At 43.3% G+C, this 18,369-nt stretch overlaps 1 protein-coding gene across 1 annotated transcript in view; it reads right to left on the bottom strand.

Moving 5' to 3' along the window:
* The window catches only part of Fam160a1 (family with sequence similarity 160 member A1), an 81,568-nt gene extending 63,454 nt beyond the window's left edge, over positions 1-18,114 (bottom strand). Inside the window, exons 1-2 of the mRNA XM_032898151.1 lie at positions 17,892-18,114; positions 4,177-4,803 (exon numbers count right to left, since the gene is read on the bottom strand). Coding sequence (XP_032754042.1) covers positions 4,177-4,803; positions 17,892-17,996 — 732 coding nt within the window. The 5' untranslated portion in view covers positions 17,997-18,114. The remainder of the gene's footprint in view (positions 1-4,176; positions 4,804-17,891) is intronic.
* Positions 18,115-18,369: the final 255 nt, after the last annotated feature.

Below are 18,369 nucleotides of genomic sequence, written 5' to 3'. Positions count from 1 at the left end.
CACACACATGCATGCATACATGCTCATATACAGGCACCCATATATGTGTGTATGCATATGTATGGATGAATATGTGCATAGAAGTGTGTATGGATGTATCTATGGGTATGTGTATGTAGTACTGCCACACATGGAAACACATGAACACACACACACACACACACATACATGCACATATACAGGCACTCATATATGTGTGTATGTATATGTATGGATGTATCTATGGGTATGTGTATGTGTATGTAGTACTTCTACACATGGAAACACATGAACACACACACACACACATACACACGCACATATACATAGGCACCCAAATATGTGTGTATGCATATATATGGATGGATATGTGCATAGATGTGGGTATGGATATATGTATGTAGTACTTCCACAGATGGAAACACATAAACATACATGCACACGCACACACAAATACAGGCACCCAAATATGTATGTGTGTACATATGTATGTATGTACCTCCACACATGGAAACACATACACACATGCATACACAAAAAGGAAAAGAAATAAAACAGGAAGAAAGGATGGATCATCATTCAGGGCCAGATGGATAACGACAGTGAAAACAATGACTCCTTGACAGTCTGGTGTGGTAACGCTGCAAGCAGCTTTAGTATCAGACGAATGTGGTTTTGAGCTGGATCCTGCCATTAACTGGTAGTTATTAAACTCTATAACCTTAAATGAGTTGAGCTATTGTAAGGATTAAAGACAAGAACACATGCAAGATTAGAGCAGTGGTTTCCACTGAACACTGAGCAAGTCAAGGTCAATCCTTAAACATCCCAGAGTACTCGGTTAATTTTAGCGGAACAAAGATTTTTAGCAGATGGCTTTGGTTGGAAGCTAGCAGCAAAACACCTGGTAGACAGCATTTGCTACAATTTGCCAAAATAAAAAGCATCATAAATTTTGGATATGGGATAAATAACTTCCTACCTGTGGTTCTGTACCTAAAGGTCACCTGCTCTGATGTGCACAGCCTGATTTATGCTTACTAGACTTTGCCAACATGGGACAAATGGTCTAAGTGCAACCATCAACATTTGGTTAAAAAACAAAACAGGATCACTTAGCGCCCAGCCATTTGTTGGTAGCAGATTGCAGGGTAGCCATATTCTCCTTCTCTCTTGAGAATCAAGGGGTGGGAGAGCAGAGCCAGGCAGCTCTTTCTAGCAACTTGGACGGCACAGGTTTCCAAATGAGGTCCAGTTTGCTAAGAGAGTCATTACTCTTCCAACAGCCTGATGCTAACGCACTTTGACAATCATACTAATTAGAGAAAGCTTTTTGTCGACTGTGGCCCTTCACTGGTTGGTTAATAGCATATGTTTTATCTGCAAAATAAAGGGGGCTTTTTTATTTTAATTATGTTGTCAGATGTAATTATGGAAAACTGAGTATAAATGAAATTATGGGCTCTATCCTGAGGGGTAATCTAACACAAGAAACTTGTCCTCTATCTAGCAAATGAGGTCAGCTGGTAATGTTGCTTTCCCTCCAATTTCAATGAACTGTACAATGTTTTAAAACACATTCTTATAAAAGCAACAATTACTGAAATCAGCTTAAACACAGTTAATGGAAATTTAAACACTAGAGCCACGCCCCATTCTTCTCCCAATGCACTTGAATTTTTAAGTTATGAACTATTAGAGATAATCAGAAAACAATAGACTTATAAACCATCCGTAATACTTATCAAATTGTATCCTTTTGCTCTAGTTTCTTCAGAGTTCTTGGCATGTTCTTAAAACCAGCCAGGGTATGGCTGAGCGGTCGAGCGCTGTGTGAGGATCTGGGATCAGCCAAGCCACACGTGTGAGGATCAGTCAATCCACAGGGCCAAGAGAACAGTTCTACTCCACTCTCATTTCCATCCTCTTCCTGTCATCATCCTCAAGACAGACTGCAGTCTTGAAGCTAATACACATTATTCTTATGCTTGTTTTTTTCTTTAACTATATTTTTACCTTAATTATATGTGTGTGCTCCCCCCTAAAAAAAACTGGTAGGTACCATTCTGAGCTTTATGTAAAGTTTATGTAAATGCTAACACGGTAGGTAGAACTTTGTTACCTATATCATTATGCAACACGATTTTAGATTTGTTAGTCTTCACACATATAGCTATAGATACATGCTAATACATAGTCTAATTATGTTTTGTTTCATATATTTTAACTTTTATTTTCATTAAGTCACTAGTCAACTAAATGAACATCCTTGTCCCGGTATTTATAAGTAAAGCTTCAGGGCCACAAAGTAGGCAATGTTCGATGTTAATAACCTTTGGATATTGCTTTCCTCAGTTAGCATATCTACTTATACTCTCAGAAGTTCTTGTCTTTTCCATATCTTGAAACGCTTGGACACATTATAGTCACCCAAAGTACACAGTTTAAACTAGAATTTACTTCTGCTATTCATTCTGTGGCCTGGGACAAACATACAAGACATGTATCCTTCTAATAGTACCACAGTTCACTACCCTAAGAACCAAATGCCCCATGCTTTTATCTGCCAACTTTAGAGCATGCTTTTCTTTTCACTGATAACATATCCTCTGGTGGACCTAGGCAGTGTGCAGTCTTTCCAGACTGCCCTCTCTCAGCTTGGTAGTATGTGTTTAAGGTTCCTGTGGTCTTTTCATGATTTGAAAGCTCACTTCATTTAGTTGAGTAATATTTTGAACATCTGGGTGGATCAGATTTTATTCATATACTAAAGGACATCTTGGTTGCTACTATAATTAAAAACTATGAATAAAGAAGCTAGAAACACCCATGTTCAGGCTTTTGTGTGGACAGAAGTTTTAATTCCTTTGTGTAATACCAAGGAAAGCAGGTGATGGACGATATGATTCATAAGAAACTGTTGGACTAGAAAGATGGCTCAGTGGTTAAGAATACTGAATGATCTTCCAACGGACCTGAGTTCAATTCCTAGAACCCACAGAGTGATTCACGGCCCTCTGTAACTTCAGTTGCAGAGGATCAAATGCCATCTTTTGACCTGCACAGGCACTACACACATGCACAGACATACATACAGGCAAAATACCCATACACAGAAAAATGAATAAATAAATAAACCACTTTTTAAAAAAGAAACTATCAAATTGTCTTCCAAAGTGGCTGCACCAATTTGCATCCCCAGCAGTAATTAATATGAATTCCTATTTTCATTCCTGCCTACACTTGGAATTGTTAGTACACTCTGTGAACACTGACTGCAGGTGAACCCCTCCTCACTAACCTCATATCCCCATGCTAAACAGACAGACAGAAAGACAGATAAAACACATACACACACACACACACACACACACACACACACCACAAATACACATTTCTAAATGTCCTCTATGGAGTGTTCTCCTGATCTAAAAATCATCCATACGTTATTAACTAACAAAAACAACAACATCAAAAATCTTATCTCCTCATAGCAACCTGTCTTGTGTTTTCCAACAAAACTCACCAGGAATCTCCAAACTATCTCACGTGTATTTAAGGCTACAGTGTAAAGACTAATGAAAAGAATAGATACTAAGAGTGTTCACCAAGTTTAGAAAGTATTGATAGCTATTGGTTAACCAGTAGAACACCAAAATCCCTGAAAATTCCATACTTTTCTTGGTGTGACTGGGCACTTCTCTAATATACACTGCTTTGTTTCCATAGCATGGACGAAGGAACTATGCGAAGTAGAGAACTTTTTGTGTCGCTGCAAATATGCATTCATTTTTAAAACAAAATCAATGCTTTAGACCTACAACAGTCATTATCTTGCTGAGAAACAAATTAATTTGGGAAACCAGCTGTGAGGGGCCTTACCTCATGCCTTGATTCAGTGGAGCAGAGTCAATCTGGGAGGCTATGGATTTTAAAAGTGCAAATATAATCAACCTCTCTGCCTAACACAGCAAAGATGAATTGAGAAACGGTAGAGAGACTAGAGCGGTATTGTGGGCTGTCGCCGCTTAGCCAAATTTTAGCACTGAAACTTAGGTAGCTCTGCCTCCAAGCAAGTTCCTCGGAAGACCTTGCCACAGAAGGTACAACTTGGAACGAACAGCAGAAAAGCATAGTCTTGGCACGTGAGGGGAGGGGGTGGGACGCGGGGCAAGCACACCAAGGAGAGGGACTTACTGGACAGAAGTAGGTATTTTCCACAATGTGATTGGCCACCATGCTGTTCTCAGCCGAGAGAGACATGATAAATAGCAAAGCGTCCCGTGCTTGCTGGCCTACGGTGCCCTCTCGGTGAATGAAGGGTATCAGCAGAGAGAAGATGAGGAAGTTGGCGGCCCCTTGGTCCTCACTCGTGTGGAAGAAGAGCTCCAGGATGGATGGGTCTTTGGCAAGGATGGAGCAGAGCTGGTTGAGCAGGACCACAAGCTTTCCCTCCACAGCCGGGGTGGCTGTCCCGGAACAGGAGCTTAGCAACATCATGAGGGGCTTCAGGATGGGTTTGTGGTGCAGCAGGGGCTGGTAGGACTGGGTGACCAGCATCTCATACATCTTTAGCTGCTCGAGTTTGGTTTCGTCCGTGAATTCTCGTCTCAAGCTCCAAAGGAAGAGCTTTTCCATGATGTTCTCACAGACCACAAACTCCAGAATTGGCCCCATCGCAGCATCCTTGGCTTGTTCTTCGATCAGCAGGAAGAGCATGTGTTCTACATAGTTCTGCACAGCGCTGGCCTCATCTGGGGGGATGGACCCATATTTTGCCTGGGTGTTCTTCAAGGGGTCATGCTTCTCTAAGATTTTCACAACCTGCAATATAGCAAGCACCACCTGTCACCTATTGCCATTTCCCATAATCTCCAAAGCAGTCCACCCCTGGCCTTGCCAAACTGCCACAAAACATGGAGCCTTTGGATTCAGTACAAATTATATACATTTGATGCTGGATATCATATATAATATATATATTATAGAATTATAGAATATTATAGAATATTATATATATTCGATATAGAATATTATATATAATATAAAAACTATCGAGTATGTCAATAGTGGAAAGGATAAGAAAAGCAAAGAAGTGCAAAAGCAATCATATGCAAAAAAACTTTTATATGCAAAAAAAACCAAGTTACTTTCCCCTTAAACTATCACACAACGTGGCCTTTTACGTTTCAAATGCATGAAATAATTAAAAGGAAACCTGGCTTTCTCCCATAATGCAGTTGCTCTGAAGACTTGGGCAGAGCAACGTAACTCCTTACACACGCTGTTCCCAAACACTATGCCTCACTTCTCCACTTGGAGGGACAGATGCCCTCTCCAACCACACACAACAGAGGAGTAAGAGCAATCAATGGAAAGTGAAACACTGTAGCACAAATGGAATTGATCCTAACAGAAGGCATAGACACAAAAACCAACGTCTAAAGAGTCTGAACATCTCGTTCTTCATGATAAATAAATAAATGAATAAATGAATAAATAAATAAATACCTTTCCAAGATAATCAATTACAAAATAGACTCCTGACGCTTGGGGTGATATGAAGGTTTTGGACACAGTGATAAAAAGTAGCTAATGAAACAAAATCAGATGCCACCTAATAGATGGCTAAGGTAAATTACATCTGTTCAGCACTTGTAAAGGTCACGACACATAGTTGGTCCAGCTCTTTTTCTTCCTACTGCTGGTATCTGAAGCTTCCAACCTCACTGTTCCCACTGATACGTGTACATGGGTACCTGACAGTGTAAGTTATTTTACATCTTAGTTCTCATTTACCTCAGTGACTTGGGATAGCCATGACAATCTCATCTGATTGACTCCTTTAAAATACTCCACGTGGTACTTTTAAAACCACCTGGCGCTTCACCACTGACTCAATCTTTGTTTCTCTTTGCCTTTCTGAACAGCGTAGAATGCAATGTTTGCCTTTGGCGGTTCCCTCCTGGCCCACTTCTGTGATGTGCTGTTACATGTTCTGTATTTAGGTAACAGAGTTTTTTTTTTTTTTTTTTTTGAGTTGTTCCAGGAAGCTGGCAAATACACAATGCTATGTCAGCATGCATGAGCAATAAGGGAAATTGTTTCTCAGGGAAAGGTCTCCATTTCTCTCCTGTCAGAGGCAAGGAAAAGGAATCTTTTTGGACCAGGTAAGTCTATCCTGACATAACGAACACATTTTCACACCATCAATAATCTCCATCAAGTTCCATCATAAATTTGAGAAGACTGTGTCACAAGGGGAAAAGTGAGCCCAAAACTCTTGACTTGACATTTCTCACGAGAAAGGGCATTTCTTCAACAGTCACCCTAATGATACATGGCCCACTGACTGGTGGCCACAGGCAGCCCCTGGACATCTTTGCCACATGCCTCCAGAGAGCACTTGCTACCCTACACTTCCCGGGTGCTGCAGAATTCCCTGCAGGCCTACTGCGCTCACTTTGGCTCTGGGTTTTGGCTCTGTGTTCCTCAGGGAGGAACACAGTGACACACTGGTCCTAAAGGGGCTTTTCTTCAACACCACAGTCCTCAAAGTCCCTAACTTGAAGGTTCTGCATTCTGAAGGACAAATGGGCTGTGCTTTGTTGGTGCTATGATTACAAATGTGTTGCGTCTACTTGTGAGAGTTTTATTTACAGCTAGGTCTCCAGGAAAAATGCAATTACACTTCTCACTCTGCTCACCGTGTAAACTGTCTAAAACTGAGACTGCTTTATATATGGGTAGTGCTACGCTGAACCACCTTGGTCTTTCTAAAAAACAAAACAAAACATTCTGGTGCTGTTAGTTGTGAATTTGTTCTTGCCCTTGACTTGTTAATCTGATTTGAGGGAAAATTGACTAAACTCTCCATGTCAAAGTTTTTTTTCTAGTAAGGAAAAAAAAAATACCATTGACCCAGATGGTCACGAATAATAGAATCATAACCAAATACATCACCATACACTATAACCACTGTTATGTACGTGAATCATATTATTGCACACAAGTTATACGTAAATATAAATGAAATGATTTGCTAAAGAACAGACATGGGGCTGGAGAAAGAGCTCATCAGTTAAGAGCACCGGCTGTTCTTGCATATCAACTCCCAGCCCTCTGTAACTCTGGTTCCAGCAGATCCAGCACTCTCTTCTGGCCTGGGCAGGTACCAGACACACACATGATGCACATTCATACATGCAGGCAAACACTCATATGCATAAGGTTGGGCCTAGCAGGACATGCCTGTAATCCCAATACTTGGAAAGGGGACCACAAGTTCAAGGCCAGCATGGATTCTAACAAGTCAAAAAGGAAGGGACAGTAGAGAAGGGAACGAAGACAAGTGAGACTTTAAGATCAGTTAGTTCTTCCCTGTAATTTGCTGTGAGCTCATAAGATAAATCTAAAAGATCGAAGTAAGAAAGGTTATTTTGTATTAATGTATACAAAGAGAAGGAAAATCCTGACATAAAGCAATTATTGAAAATCCAGTTCTCTAGAAAGCCTATATAGTATAAACTCATAAACAGTGCCTATATAATATAAACTCATAAACAGTGCCTATATAATACAAACTCATAAGCAGTGCCTATATAATACAAACTCATAAACAGGGGTATATATTTATGTCACATAGGCAAGCACATATTTATTGTGTATCTAATATATGTATGCAATATATACAGCAAAACAATTCATACAACCATAAATCACTTCCTTCAGACTAATTAACTTGTATGTATGTATATATTCATTTTATATATATTATTTACATATACATAATATTGATTCCAACTCAAGAACCCTACCACTGAGCTAGAACTCCCAGTCCAATTAGGAAACATCTTTAAAAGAGAACTGAGCTGGGCATGGTGGCCCACGTCTTTAATCCCGGCACTTTGGAGGCAAGGCAGGCAGATCTCTGTGAGTTCGAAGCTGGCATGATCTACACAGTGAGTTCTAAACTAGCCAGGGCGGCATAGAGAGACCCCGCATTGAGAGGGAAGGAAGAAGAGGGGAAGGGGGAGGGAAGAGAACAGAGAACTTTATAACCAAACTGTGTAGCCTCTTTTTAACTTTATTTTTTAAAGTATGTCTGTGTGTGTGTGTCTGTCTGTGTGTGTCTGTGTGTCTGTGTGTGTCTGTGTGTGTGTGTCAGTGTGTGTGTGTGTGTGTGTGTTGTGTGTGTGTCAGTGTGTGTCTGTCTGTGTGTGTGTGTGTGTCGGTGTGTGTCTGTGTGTGTGTCTGTGTGTCTGTGTGTGTGTCGGTGTGTGTCTGTGTGTGTCTCTGTGTGTCTGTGTGTGTGTCTGTGTGTGTCTGTGTGTGTCTGTGTGTGTCAGTGTGTGTGTGTGTGTCTGTGTGTGTCAGTGTGTGTCTGTGTGTGTGTCTGTGTGTGTGTGTGTGTGTGTGTGTGTGTCTGTGTGTGTGTGTGTGTGTGTGTCTGTGTGTGTGTGTCTGTGTGTGTGTGTGTGTGTGTGTGTGTGTGTGTGTGTGTGTGTGTGTGTGTGTGTGTGTGTGTGTGTGTGTGTGTGTGTGTGTGTGTGTGTGTGTGTGTGTGTGTGTGTGTGTGTGTGTGTGTGTGTGTGTGTGTGTGTGTGTGTCGGTGTGTGTCTGTGTGTGTGTGTGTCAGTGTGTGTGTGTGTGTCTGTGTGTGTGTGTGTGTGTGTGTGTGTGTGTCTGTGTGTCTCTGTGTGTGTGTGTGTGTGTGTGTCTGTGTGTGTGTGTGTGTGTGTGTGTGTGTGGTGTGTGTCAGTGTGTGTCTGTGTGTGTGTCTGTGTGTGTGTGTGTGTGTGTGTGTGTGTGTGTGTGTGTGTGTGTGTGTGTGTGTCTGTGTGTGTGTCTGTGTGTCTGTGTCTGTGTGTGTGTGTGTGTGTCTGTGTGTGTGTGTGTGTGTCAGTGTGTGTGTGTGTCTGTGTCTGTGTCTGTGTGTGTGTGTGTGTCTGTGTGTGTGTGTGTGTGTGTGTGTGTGTGTCTGTGTGTGTGTCTGTGTGTGTGTGTGTGTGTGTGTGTGTGTGTGTGTCTGTGTGTCTCTGTGTGTCTGTGTGTGTGTGTGTGTGTGTGTGTGTGTTGTGTGTGTCAGTGTGTGTCTGTGTGTCTGTCTGTGTGTGTGTGTGTGTGTGTGTGTGTCTGTGTGTGTGTGTGTGTGTGTCTGTGTCTGTGTCTGTGTCTGTGTGTGTGTGTGTGTGTGTCATGTGTGTGTGTGTGTCTGTGTGTGTAAAGTGTCTGTGTGTGTGTGTGTGTCTGTGTGTGTGCAGTGTGTCTGTGTGTGTCTGTCTGTGTGTGTGTGTGTGTGTGTGTCTGTGTGTGTGTCAGTGTGTGTCTGTGTGTGTGTCTGTGTGTGTGTGTGTGAGTGTGGGTGTGTGTGTGTGTGTGTCTGTGTGTCTCTGTGTGTGTGTGTGTGTGTGTGTCAGTGTGTGTGTGTGTGTGTGTGTGTGTGTGTGTGTGTGTGTGTGTGTGTGTGTGTGTGTGTGTGTGTGTGTGTGTGTGTGTGTGTGTGTGTGTGTGTGTGTGTGTGTGTGTGTGTGTGTGTGTGTGTGTGTGTGTGCGCGTGTGTGTGTGTGTCTGTCTGTGTGTGTCTGTGTGTGTGTGTGTGTGTGTGTGTGTGTGTGTGTGTGTGTGTGTGTGTGTCTGTGTGTGTGTGTGTCTGTGTGTATGTGTGTGTGTGTGTGTGTGTGTGTGTGTGTGTGTGTGTGTGTCTGTGTGTGTGGGTGTATGAAAGTGCCTGTGGCAGTCAGAAGGTGTCAAATCCTTTTGAGCAAAGTTACAGGCTCTTGTGAGCTGCTTGGTGGGGGTGCTGGGAACTGAATCTGGTCCTCTGAGAGATGAGTATGTTGTCTCAAACACCGAGCCACCTGTAGGCCTTGTTGAGCAGTTTTTAAAATGAAGTAAGTTAGCCCTCTTTAAGACAGCTGCTTTCTAAACCTTCTGGGTAAGTGGGCAGAGAAACCTGGGAGCAGAATTTGAATAATCTACAGAGATGAAAGGTTTGCTGACCTGGAAGGAAGCAGACACCCTGGATCCCTTTTCTCACTCCCAACCCTGATGGGCAGTTTTACTGCCTGGGAGATGGGTGTGTGTGTGTGAGTCACGGAGCACCCACATTTAGCAAGTGCTGACCGGTGCCATGTTGTTACAGATGCTGAGCCTTTCTTCTCGGTAGGACCTTCCCAGGCTTACTCTCCTTCCTGCTCCTGCCAGCAGACACACCTGTGACCTGCTTTCCAAGCGGGCTCTGAGGCCTCGCCCAGGGACTGGCTCCTACCCTAGCAGGAGTCTTCAAATCTGCACTGGAATGCCAAAGCGCTTCTATCCAAGGGGGACCAGGTCCTCCCAGTTGCTGCAGACGGACTCCTCATGTGACCTGGGCTTTCCTTGTCTTTGTTCTCTGGCTTCACATCACTGCCATCAGACCCTCTTATCCTTGTTCCTGTTTCCTCTGCCTGTCACCCAGTTTTACCCTCTATGCTGACTCCACCTACACGGGTGAGTGGTGAAATTCAACACTGAGGCTGCATACAGTGCCTCCCACAGGCTTGGCCCTTGCTGGGACTAGCTGCTCTGTCACACTCAAGCAAGCCTTGACCAGGCTGTGTACCATCAGCTGTGGGGATTCTGCAAGAGTCACAGTCGGAGAGAGATACTTTGTAAACATCTCCTTTACAAAACAAGTTTACCTTATTAAACTGAAAATAATATTTAATAAAGTAATCGGCAATGATAAAAGCCCACACTCATGAAATAAACCAGTTCAGTTAAAAACAATAGAAGCATTCATCGTAACGAAGCATCTTTCTCATCTCTAGAGGGGGTGTGTGTGAGAGGGGGCAGGGGATATGAGCCTGGGTCATATTTAATTCCATGTATAAATTAACATAATTTAAGAGTAAACACAAAATGAACACTGTGAACAATGGATTTCAAATTACCAGCAGATCAAAACAGCTAAATTTAACCTAATTTCAAAGCCATTTGACCTTTAGATATGAGTGTTATTAAGGATACAATTTTTAAATAGCCTATTTCTTGCATAAGGAGCATCAGATATTCCTACCCTTGGTCCCTAATATGGCCCCATCAGCCAGTGATAACGGGCTTGAATATTAACTAGTGATGAACCCTAAATAAGAAACAAAGGAAGGGCCCACATTAATCACACAATTTTACCTCAAGCTACCAGACGATTATTCTTTGTGATAAATACAAGTGTTTCTCTGCCAGGAGACCTGCTTCAGTCCAATCTTACTGTTGGCCCATGCCTTCCATAGCAGGCGATTATGCCACCTTGACTGGGGCACACTTACTTCACGAGAGACGTGTGAAAAAACACTCACAGCTCCACACCCCTTGGAATGGCAATTTAAAGTGGCATTTGAGGGAAAATTCAAGTTACTAAGCAACGTTTTCCACTGCACAGAAGGGGAGGATTTAACTGTCATGGGCCAAATTACACTTTATGCACCAAACAACCACAGCAGAAGCTAAGCTTCCACTGTGTCCTTGCTCAGTACTTAATTTCTGAGTCTTTCCATTTGGGACGTCCCTTGAGTTCCTGTCTCTACAGGGTCTTACCAGGGCCGCAAGCTATCTGCCTGCCTGCTTCCTTTCCTCCCTCCCTCCTTCCTTCTTTTCCCTCTCCCTCCCTCTCCTTCTTTCCTTCCAGTCTGCTTGCCTGCCTGTCTGCCTGCCTTCTTTCTCCTATTTTCAGAACTGGGCCTTGCCTTACACTGGGCGCATGCTCTACCACGAAAGCTGCATCCTCAGGCTATTTTTGTTTTGTTGCTACTGCTGCTGCTGCTGTCTGTTTTGCTTTTGAGACAGAATCTAAGTCACCTGGGCTGGCCTTGAACTTGCTGTGTAGCCCAGGCTGATGTTGAATTGGCAGACTTCTTGAGTAGCTGGAATTACAGGCATGCGCCACCGTGCCTGGCTTTCTGTCTTCTAACAGCAAAACTATAATGTCCTTGTGAAACAGGTTTGCTCGCTCCACCTGCATGATATCAGCTCTATCAGAGGCTGCAGAGACTTGTCTCAACCAGGGATTTTGAGATATAATGAAGGCGGGGTGTGGCAGTGCACACCTTCAATCCCAAGACTTGGAAGATAGAGGTGCAAGGACCACAGAACAATGTGAGCTACATGAGAGACTGTTCAAAAACCACAAAGGGGCTGGAGACACAGGCCCCACCGGGGAAGCTATTACTTTTGTGTTGCTAAGTGACAGAAGTACCTGTCAATATTTCCTAGTTATTTGTTTGTGCCAGTCAGTTTTATTCAAAGAAGTTTCTTTTTGCAGGGGTCAATGGAGTATCTGGGTGGGTGGGGGGAACAAATCAGGGTAGTGAGAGGTAAATATGGTAAAAATACATATTACATATATGAAAGTCCCATAAGGAACTCACTATTGTATATAATTAATACACACTTCTTACTTGGGATTTCTCTTGCTATGATAAAGCACCATGACTATAAGCAACTTGGGGAGGAAAAGGTTTATCTCATCTTACAATTTGTGGTACATCATCCAAAATCAGGGAGAAAGAATGGACAGCAGGAATTTGGAGGCAGGAACTAAAGCTTAGGAACACTGCTTACTGACTTGTTTCTCACGGTTTGCTCAGCCTGCTTTCTTATACTACCCAGGACCGCTTGCCCAGGGGTGGCAGCACCCACAATGGGCTGACCCTTCCTACAGTAGTCATTGATTAATTAGTTAATTAATTAATTAATTAAGGGCTCCATAGAGTTGCCCACAGACAAGTCTTACGGAGGCATTCTCTAAATTGTGAGTCCCTCTTCCCAAGTTACTCTAACTGGTGTCAAGGTCACAATAACCTAGGCCAGGACACTTGCTAATAAACCACCCTTTTTGAAAGATAAATTAGAACTATGAAAAGAACACAGGAAGGAGGTTCTAAGTAAAAATTCTGAGCAGAACGTTAGCTTCAGGCCCTGCCCTTCAGACCGCATACTAGGTGAATTCGTATCAGGAGAGCCCGGGCACTGCAGCAGGCTCAGAATGTCAGGGTTTCCCAGAAGCACCAGCTGACGGCCTCTCTTAGGGAGCATGGCTTTTGTCCATTGACTTTCAGCTGTCAAGTTAAAGGACACCTGAAATCTGTAAAGGAACACGCATGCTTAAATGTTAGTGGGAAGGTTTATCAGAATTCTCTAAGCCTTCTAAACTTCCAATCTCCCCATGTCCTTTAGCATTCTCAGTCATCTTGTCTGCGGCGAGGTGCGTACACAAAGCAAAGCTAAGCGGAGCAAGAGAATAAGGTGCCAAATCCACACATTATATTCTTCCTGTGTTTCTTTAACGGATTCAGGGTACTCAGAGCTCTACTCTACACACCAGACGGAAGGCCCGCCCTCTAGTTTTCATTACTGTAGGAGCAAATTTGATATAAGCAATCTATATGCCTCCATTTTCTATCACTTCTATCTCCTCCAAGGTGAAAAAGAAGGCCCAGTGTACTTTCTTCCTGGAACACCATTACTGTAATACAGTCCTGACATCTTCTTGCTTGCTTGCTTGCTTGTTTTTTGTAAGGCTCTCACCATTAGTCCAGGCTGGCTTTAAACTCATGATCTTCCTGCCTCAGCCACTCAAGGGCTAGCATTACAGAAATGTATTACCATGTCCGGCTTTCTCCAATTTTTTTCATTTCCTCTATACACAATAAATAGAGCAGAACAAAACCCATAGAGTATAAGTGTGGACACAAAGGATAAGTATGCCATAAAACAAACAAAAAACAAAATTTTTGGTAAAAAAGATCTAGCTTATTTATTAGATGGATGGAAATATAAATTTTTATTTGTTTTCTTATTTATTGTTTTGAGGAAGGGTCTTACTATGTAGACCAGGCTAGCCCGGAATTCGCTAAATACCTCGTCTGACTGTGAACTCTTGCTCTTCCTGTTTCTGCTGCCAAACTACTAGAAATACAAGCATACACCACCTTGCCTAGCTTCCTACAACTGCCACCTCCACGTCCTCTGTCCTCCTGCTTGAAGAAAGTAAGGGGACAATAAATACGGCAAGGTCCATGCAGTCGCGATACAAGTGCGCCGTGAGAAACAGCCAGGGTAGGCGGTTTAATCCGTCCGCCAGTCCACTTGAGCAGTTGATTAGCTGCAGTTCAGTGCCTCCTTCCACTCGGACCCCTCGCATTCAGAAAAGGCAGAGATACAGAGGAGCTAAAAGCAATAACCCGCCATATTGTGCGATGTTCTTGTAAATGACTAAGAATCCAACGCTAGTGCATAGTCTTCCTTCTCGCTGAAGGTAAGGCCAGGCTCCTCCCGGAAGCATACTGCACTATGGCTTAAAATCAGTGCGTGTTTCAGCGGCTCCCTAGACTGCCCGGCTCTTCTGAAGGGCCTTCCGTTCGCTGCTTTGCTGTTCGAGGGTTTATTGAGCCTCTACGACACGCCACACTCTATTATGGTAGCAGAAATATAAGCGGATCGCTAACCACCTCGGACACTGAGGAGCTTCGCGATGGTGCAGGGAACCGGATGGTGTACAGACCATTGCTATATGAGGTAACTGGTGCGACGGTAAAAGAAAGCCTGGGTGATGTTGGGGCAAGGCATAAAAACATGAAAGAGTGCAGAAAAGCGTCTGGAGGAAATGATGTTCCAAATGTGTCCAGTAGAAAGCAGCATTTAACTGGACAGAGGAACACTGCAGCAGAAAGAGCAGCAAGCACTTCACACAGAGGCATGAGATGGAGGACATTTGCCAGGACGACGGCAGACACGAATGTCAAGCAACTTCAATTCTGGGGTCACAGAAGCTAGGATCTAAGGAACGGTCTGTGCCGTCCTGGTTGGTGGATGGTCACATGCCACTGGGAAGTTCAACTAGAGGGGTCTGGATTTAAGTCCACTTGTGACTTAAGGTAAAAGTTGACCCCTCAAGAAGGGGAGAGGAAGCATGGGCCAGGCACAACTTCCTAAGTCTCCATTCTCCAGTGTCACCATTACGGAGGAGGCTTCTCCTAGGTGTCTGCAGAGCACTCTTCAGCTATGACATCATGCCCAGGGGCATTTTGGGAATTCAAGTGCAGTGCCAGGCAACTCAAGACCTCATCCTTGGAATGATGGACTGCCCTGGGCATGAGCTGTGCTAGATATAGAACTAGATGCCCTTGACAGTATAGGCCAAGACAGAAAGCAGCCACCCTCATCCGTCCATCCCAGTCACCTGTGTAACTCGAGCTCTGCGATAGAAGTGACTCATAAATAGTTCAGCAGAGACTGTCGAACGCATGTCAGTTGTGGTGAATTTATACTGAAGTCTCCTAACACAGATGAATTCCAGGTAGCGCAGGCTTTTGCTGCCTTCATTTTTCCTAATTTATGGTAAACAAAAGCACTGTACTGAGCAGTTAATAGCACGCTCCAGGAAATAAAAGGCGGTTGTCTAGTCCTGACGGTGCCACATTCCTAGAGGCCTTTCAGGTTTTCTTGGTTGCCTCAGGGGAGCTGGGGCTGGAGTCCGAGCAGGGACAGTGGGGCACATGCCAGAGTTTAACTTGAGTGGTCTTTTTTCACCTCAGCAGGAGAAGCCACAGTAAAGAGCCAACGTATGCAGGTCCAGAGATGAATTCACAACAACCAGTCCTGACAGCAGAGGGATTCATTCCCAGCCCACACCTCTGCTTTTCTGGAAATATTTTTTCCTTCCTGACCTTCTTTACCAACAAGAAAGAGAAAACAGCATTTACTAACAACATTCCTCTTGTAATGTGTCCTTCCTCTGACATCAACACTTCTTCCACAACCAAGCTGCCTAAACTGAGACTTCCTCCACTACCCCCACGCAGACCGGCCCCTTCTCTTGGCTTCATTCCTGCAGCTGTCCCAACTAGATGCTCCAGAGATGTCCTTGAACTGTTGGCTAACTCACCCTCTACGGGGAAACAGCCACTTAGACACCCACCTGGATTGATTTCTCAGCCAATATTTCCATTCATACAGTTAGTGGAAAGGTTCCCAGAACTCTGTAGACAGAGATTGCGGGCATTTCCCAGATTTATTTAGAAGGAAAAGCCAAGTCTAAAGAAATTAATAAAAGGTCCTTTCATTTCATTCATAAAGAAAACCCAGCCAAAGCTAAGGAAATGGCTGGACCGTCGTAAGACAGACTCACACTTTACAACGAGAACTGTTTAATAACATCATTCCCTCTAACAAGAGAGTCCCATCTTCAGCTCTGTATTTCAACAGGAGGGTGCTAAGCACCTGCACTGTGCTTCAAATAACACACAGTGGCTGATAATGTCAAAGCCATTCATGCTGTACATGGAAATGGCCAATAGGATTCTAGAACCAATGTTTACTCTCAACCAGTAAAAAGGCAGTCACATCCCTGACACAGGACATACTAGCAGCACTCCAACTGCTTTGGAGAACGAGACAGGACAGAGCAGGGCAGACGACCTATGTACACACCGTCAGGAGGTCAGTGGTGTATCTGTGTCTCTAAGCCCAGCACCCAAAGCCAAGTGGATCACATCACAGTAACCTCAGAAGGAAGCCTCATAATCAAATGTATTATATGCAAACTCAGTAGGCCCCAGAGCAAAGGTTTCACATTTAAAAGGTAGGCTTCGCCAGTCAAATGGACGGTAAGCTGGAATGCCAGTAGTGTAGTAACCCGCTCTAAAACTAGGCACAAATATTTAAGTAAATTAATAAATGACCACATAGTACGCAGATACACTGTGCACAAAGTGTATAAAGTGTATAAGCACAAAATAATAAAAACATTCAAACAGGTACGGCAGAAGCAGGCCTGCTGGCCACATCCCAGGTTCACTAGCCTACTTGGAGCCTCTGCTTCGACGTGCTTTAATACGCACAAAGGCAAAGGTAGTTATCTAATTATCAAGAATAACCCTGAATTACTTTCTTTCCTTTCCTCCAGGAGTAGTGCCCATAGTAAATCCATTAAAATGTGAACAATAACTCACAATAATGGGAAAGCACAAAAAATCACAGAAGCTTTGTGCAGGGCAGAGAAAAGCAACTTCAAGATGGGAGCAATCCAGAAGCAGAATTGATTTTGCTCTTTTTTGATCTAAACCGTGTCCCCTATAATTGCTGTGATTTACAGGCTCCAGGCTTTAACCCATGCGTTGTTTCCGGACACAGGAAGGAACCTGGTAGTCATTAAAAAACTGTCACATAAATAGCCACTTACCAGCTCACCTGGGGAGTATAACGTTGGAAAGTAGCAAAGAAACACCAGTTTTGTTTATTTTACTACCTGCAAGCTTCCTGTGGAAAGGGGCAGGCTGGTAAATTTTCTCAACATTCAACCCTTAATTATCCACACCAGCAGATCAGAGAAAAGCTACAGAGGAGTCAGAGTGAATCATCCATAGAAACTAATGTGCTTAGAAAAGACGACTCACATAGAGCCAGGTACCTTTTCTTACATTGTATAGGGTTCCCGGGCCTAACAATGGTGGAGCACTGATGTCAAACCCACAGGCTTTGGACTCAAGGGACTGAGGTCTGTGTACCAAGGTCTGGCTTGGTAATTCGTTGGCTGCAGAACCTCCAGATGGTCATTTATCCCATAATGCTCCATTCTCTACCAGCTACCTTATTGGTTTCTGGAGAAGACTAAATGGCATAGAACATTTGAAGGCTTCAGCACAGTACTAAGCAAATGCTTCATAAACAAGTCCTTTGAGAAAACTGTTTTTAACCAGATACTCACTACTGGAAAGCAGGAGGAGAAAGCTGCTTTTCTCTTGACTGAAAGGGCCCTCCCACCCCATGTTTCTGGAAAGCCAGCTGGCTGTCAGAGAGTAAGAAATCTTGGCTCAGTGTGACAGAGGCTGGGGGCTACTGACGCCGCATAAGACACGGAGCTCATATATTACCTGTGCCCAGTGGTTCTTAAACACAATCATGCATGTTTCTGGGTCAACTCCCTTCAGGCTTACAGCCTGCTGGAGTTTGCTTTCTGTTGAAACCGATGACATCATAAACCTTTGACACGTCTAAGTCATATTTAATTTTCGAGGAAATGCCGTAAGCAGTCATGAACTCCAAGTATCATGTTAAAAATATAATTTCTTCAGTCTTCACGGTCATGTTCCAAAAACCTGTAATGACAATAATCAAAAAAATACATCTTATGTTCATATATTAAATAGGACACTGGCTATTAAATTTAAATAAAAGGACAGACAAAATCCAATGCAAACAGTAGCTATATGATAGTTCAATCTATTATTTATATTCAACCTAAAACTTCTAGTCTCTCAACTTGCTACTAAAAAGTTATAAACTAAGGTGCCACTAACCTATATTCATGTGTTAAACAATTATGGGGTTTCTTCTCTCCACTAAAAGCAT

The sequence above is a fragment of the Rattus rattus genome, chromosome 3 (assembly GCF_011064425.1).
Source record: "Rattus rattus isolate New Zealand chromosome 3, Rrattus_CSIRO_v1, whole genome shotgun sequence".
NCBI classification, from domain to species: Eukaryota; Metazoa; Chordata; class Mammalia; order Rodentia; family Muridae; genus Rattus; species Rattus rattus.
This window is presented reverse-complemented; position numbering and strand designations above follow the sequence as displayed.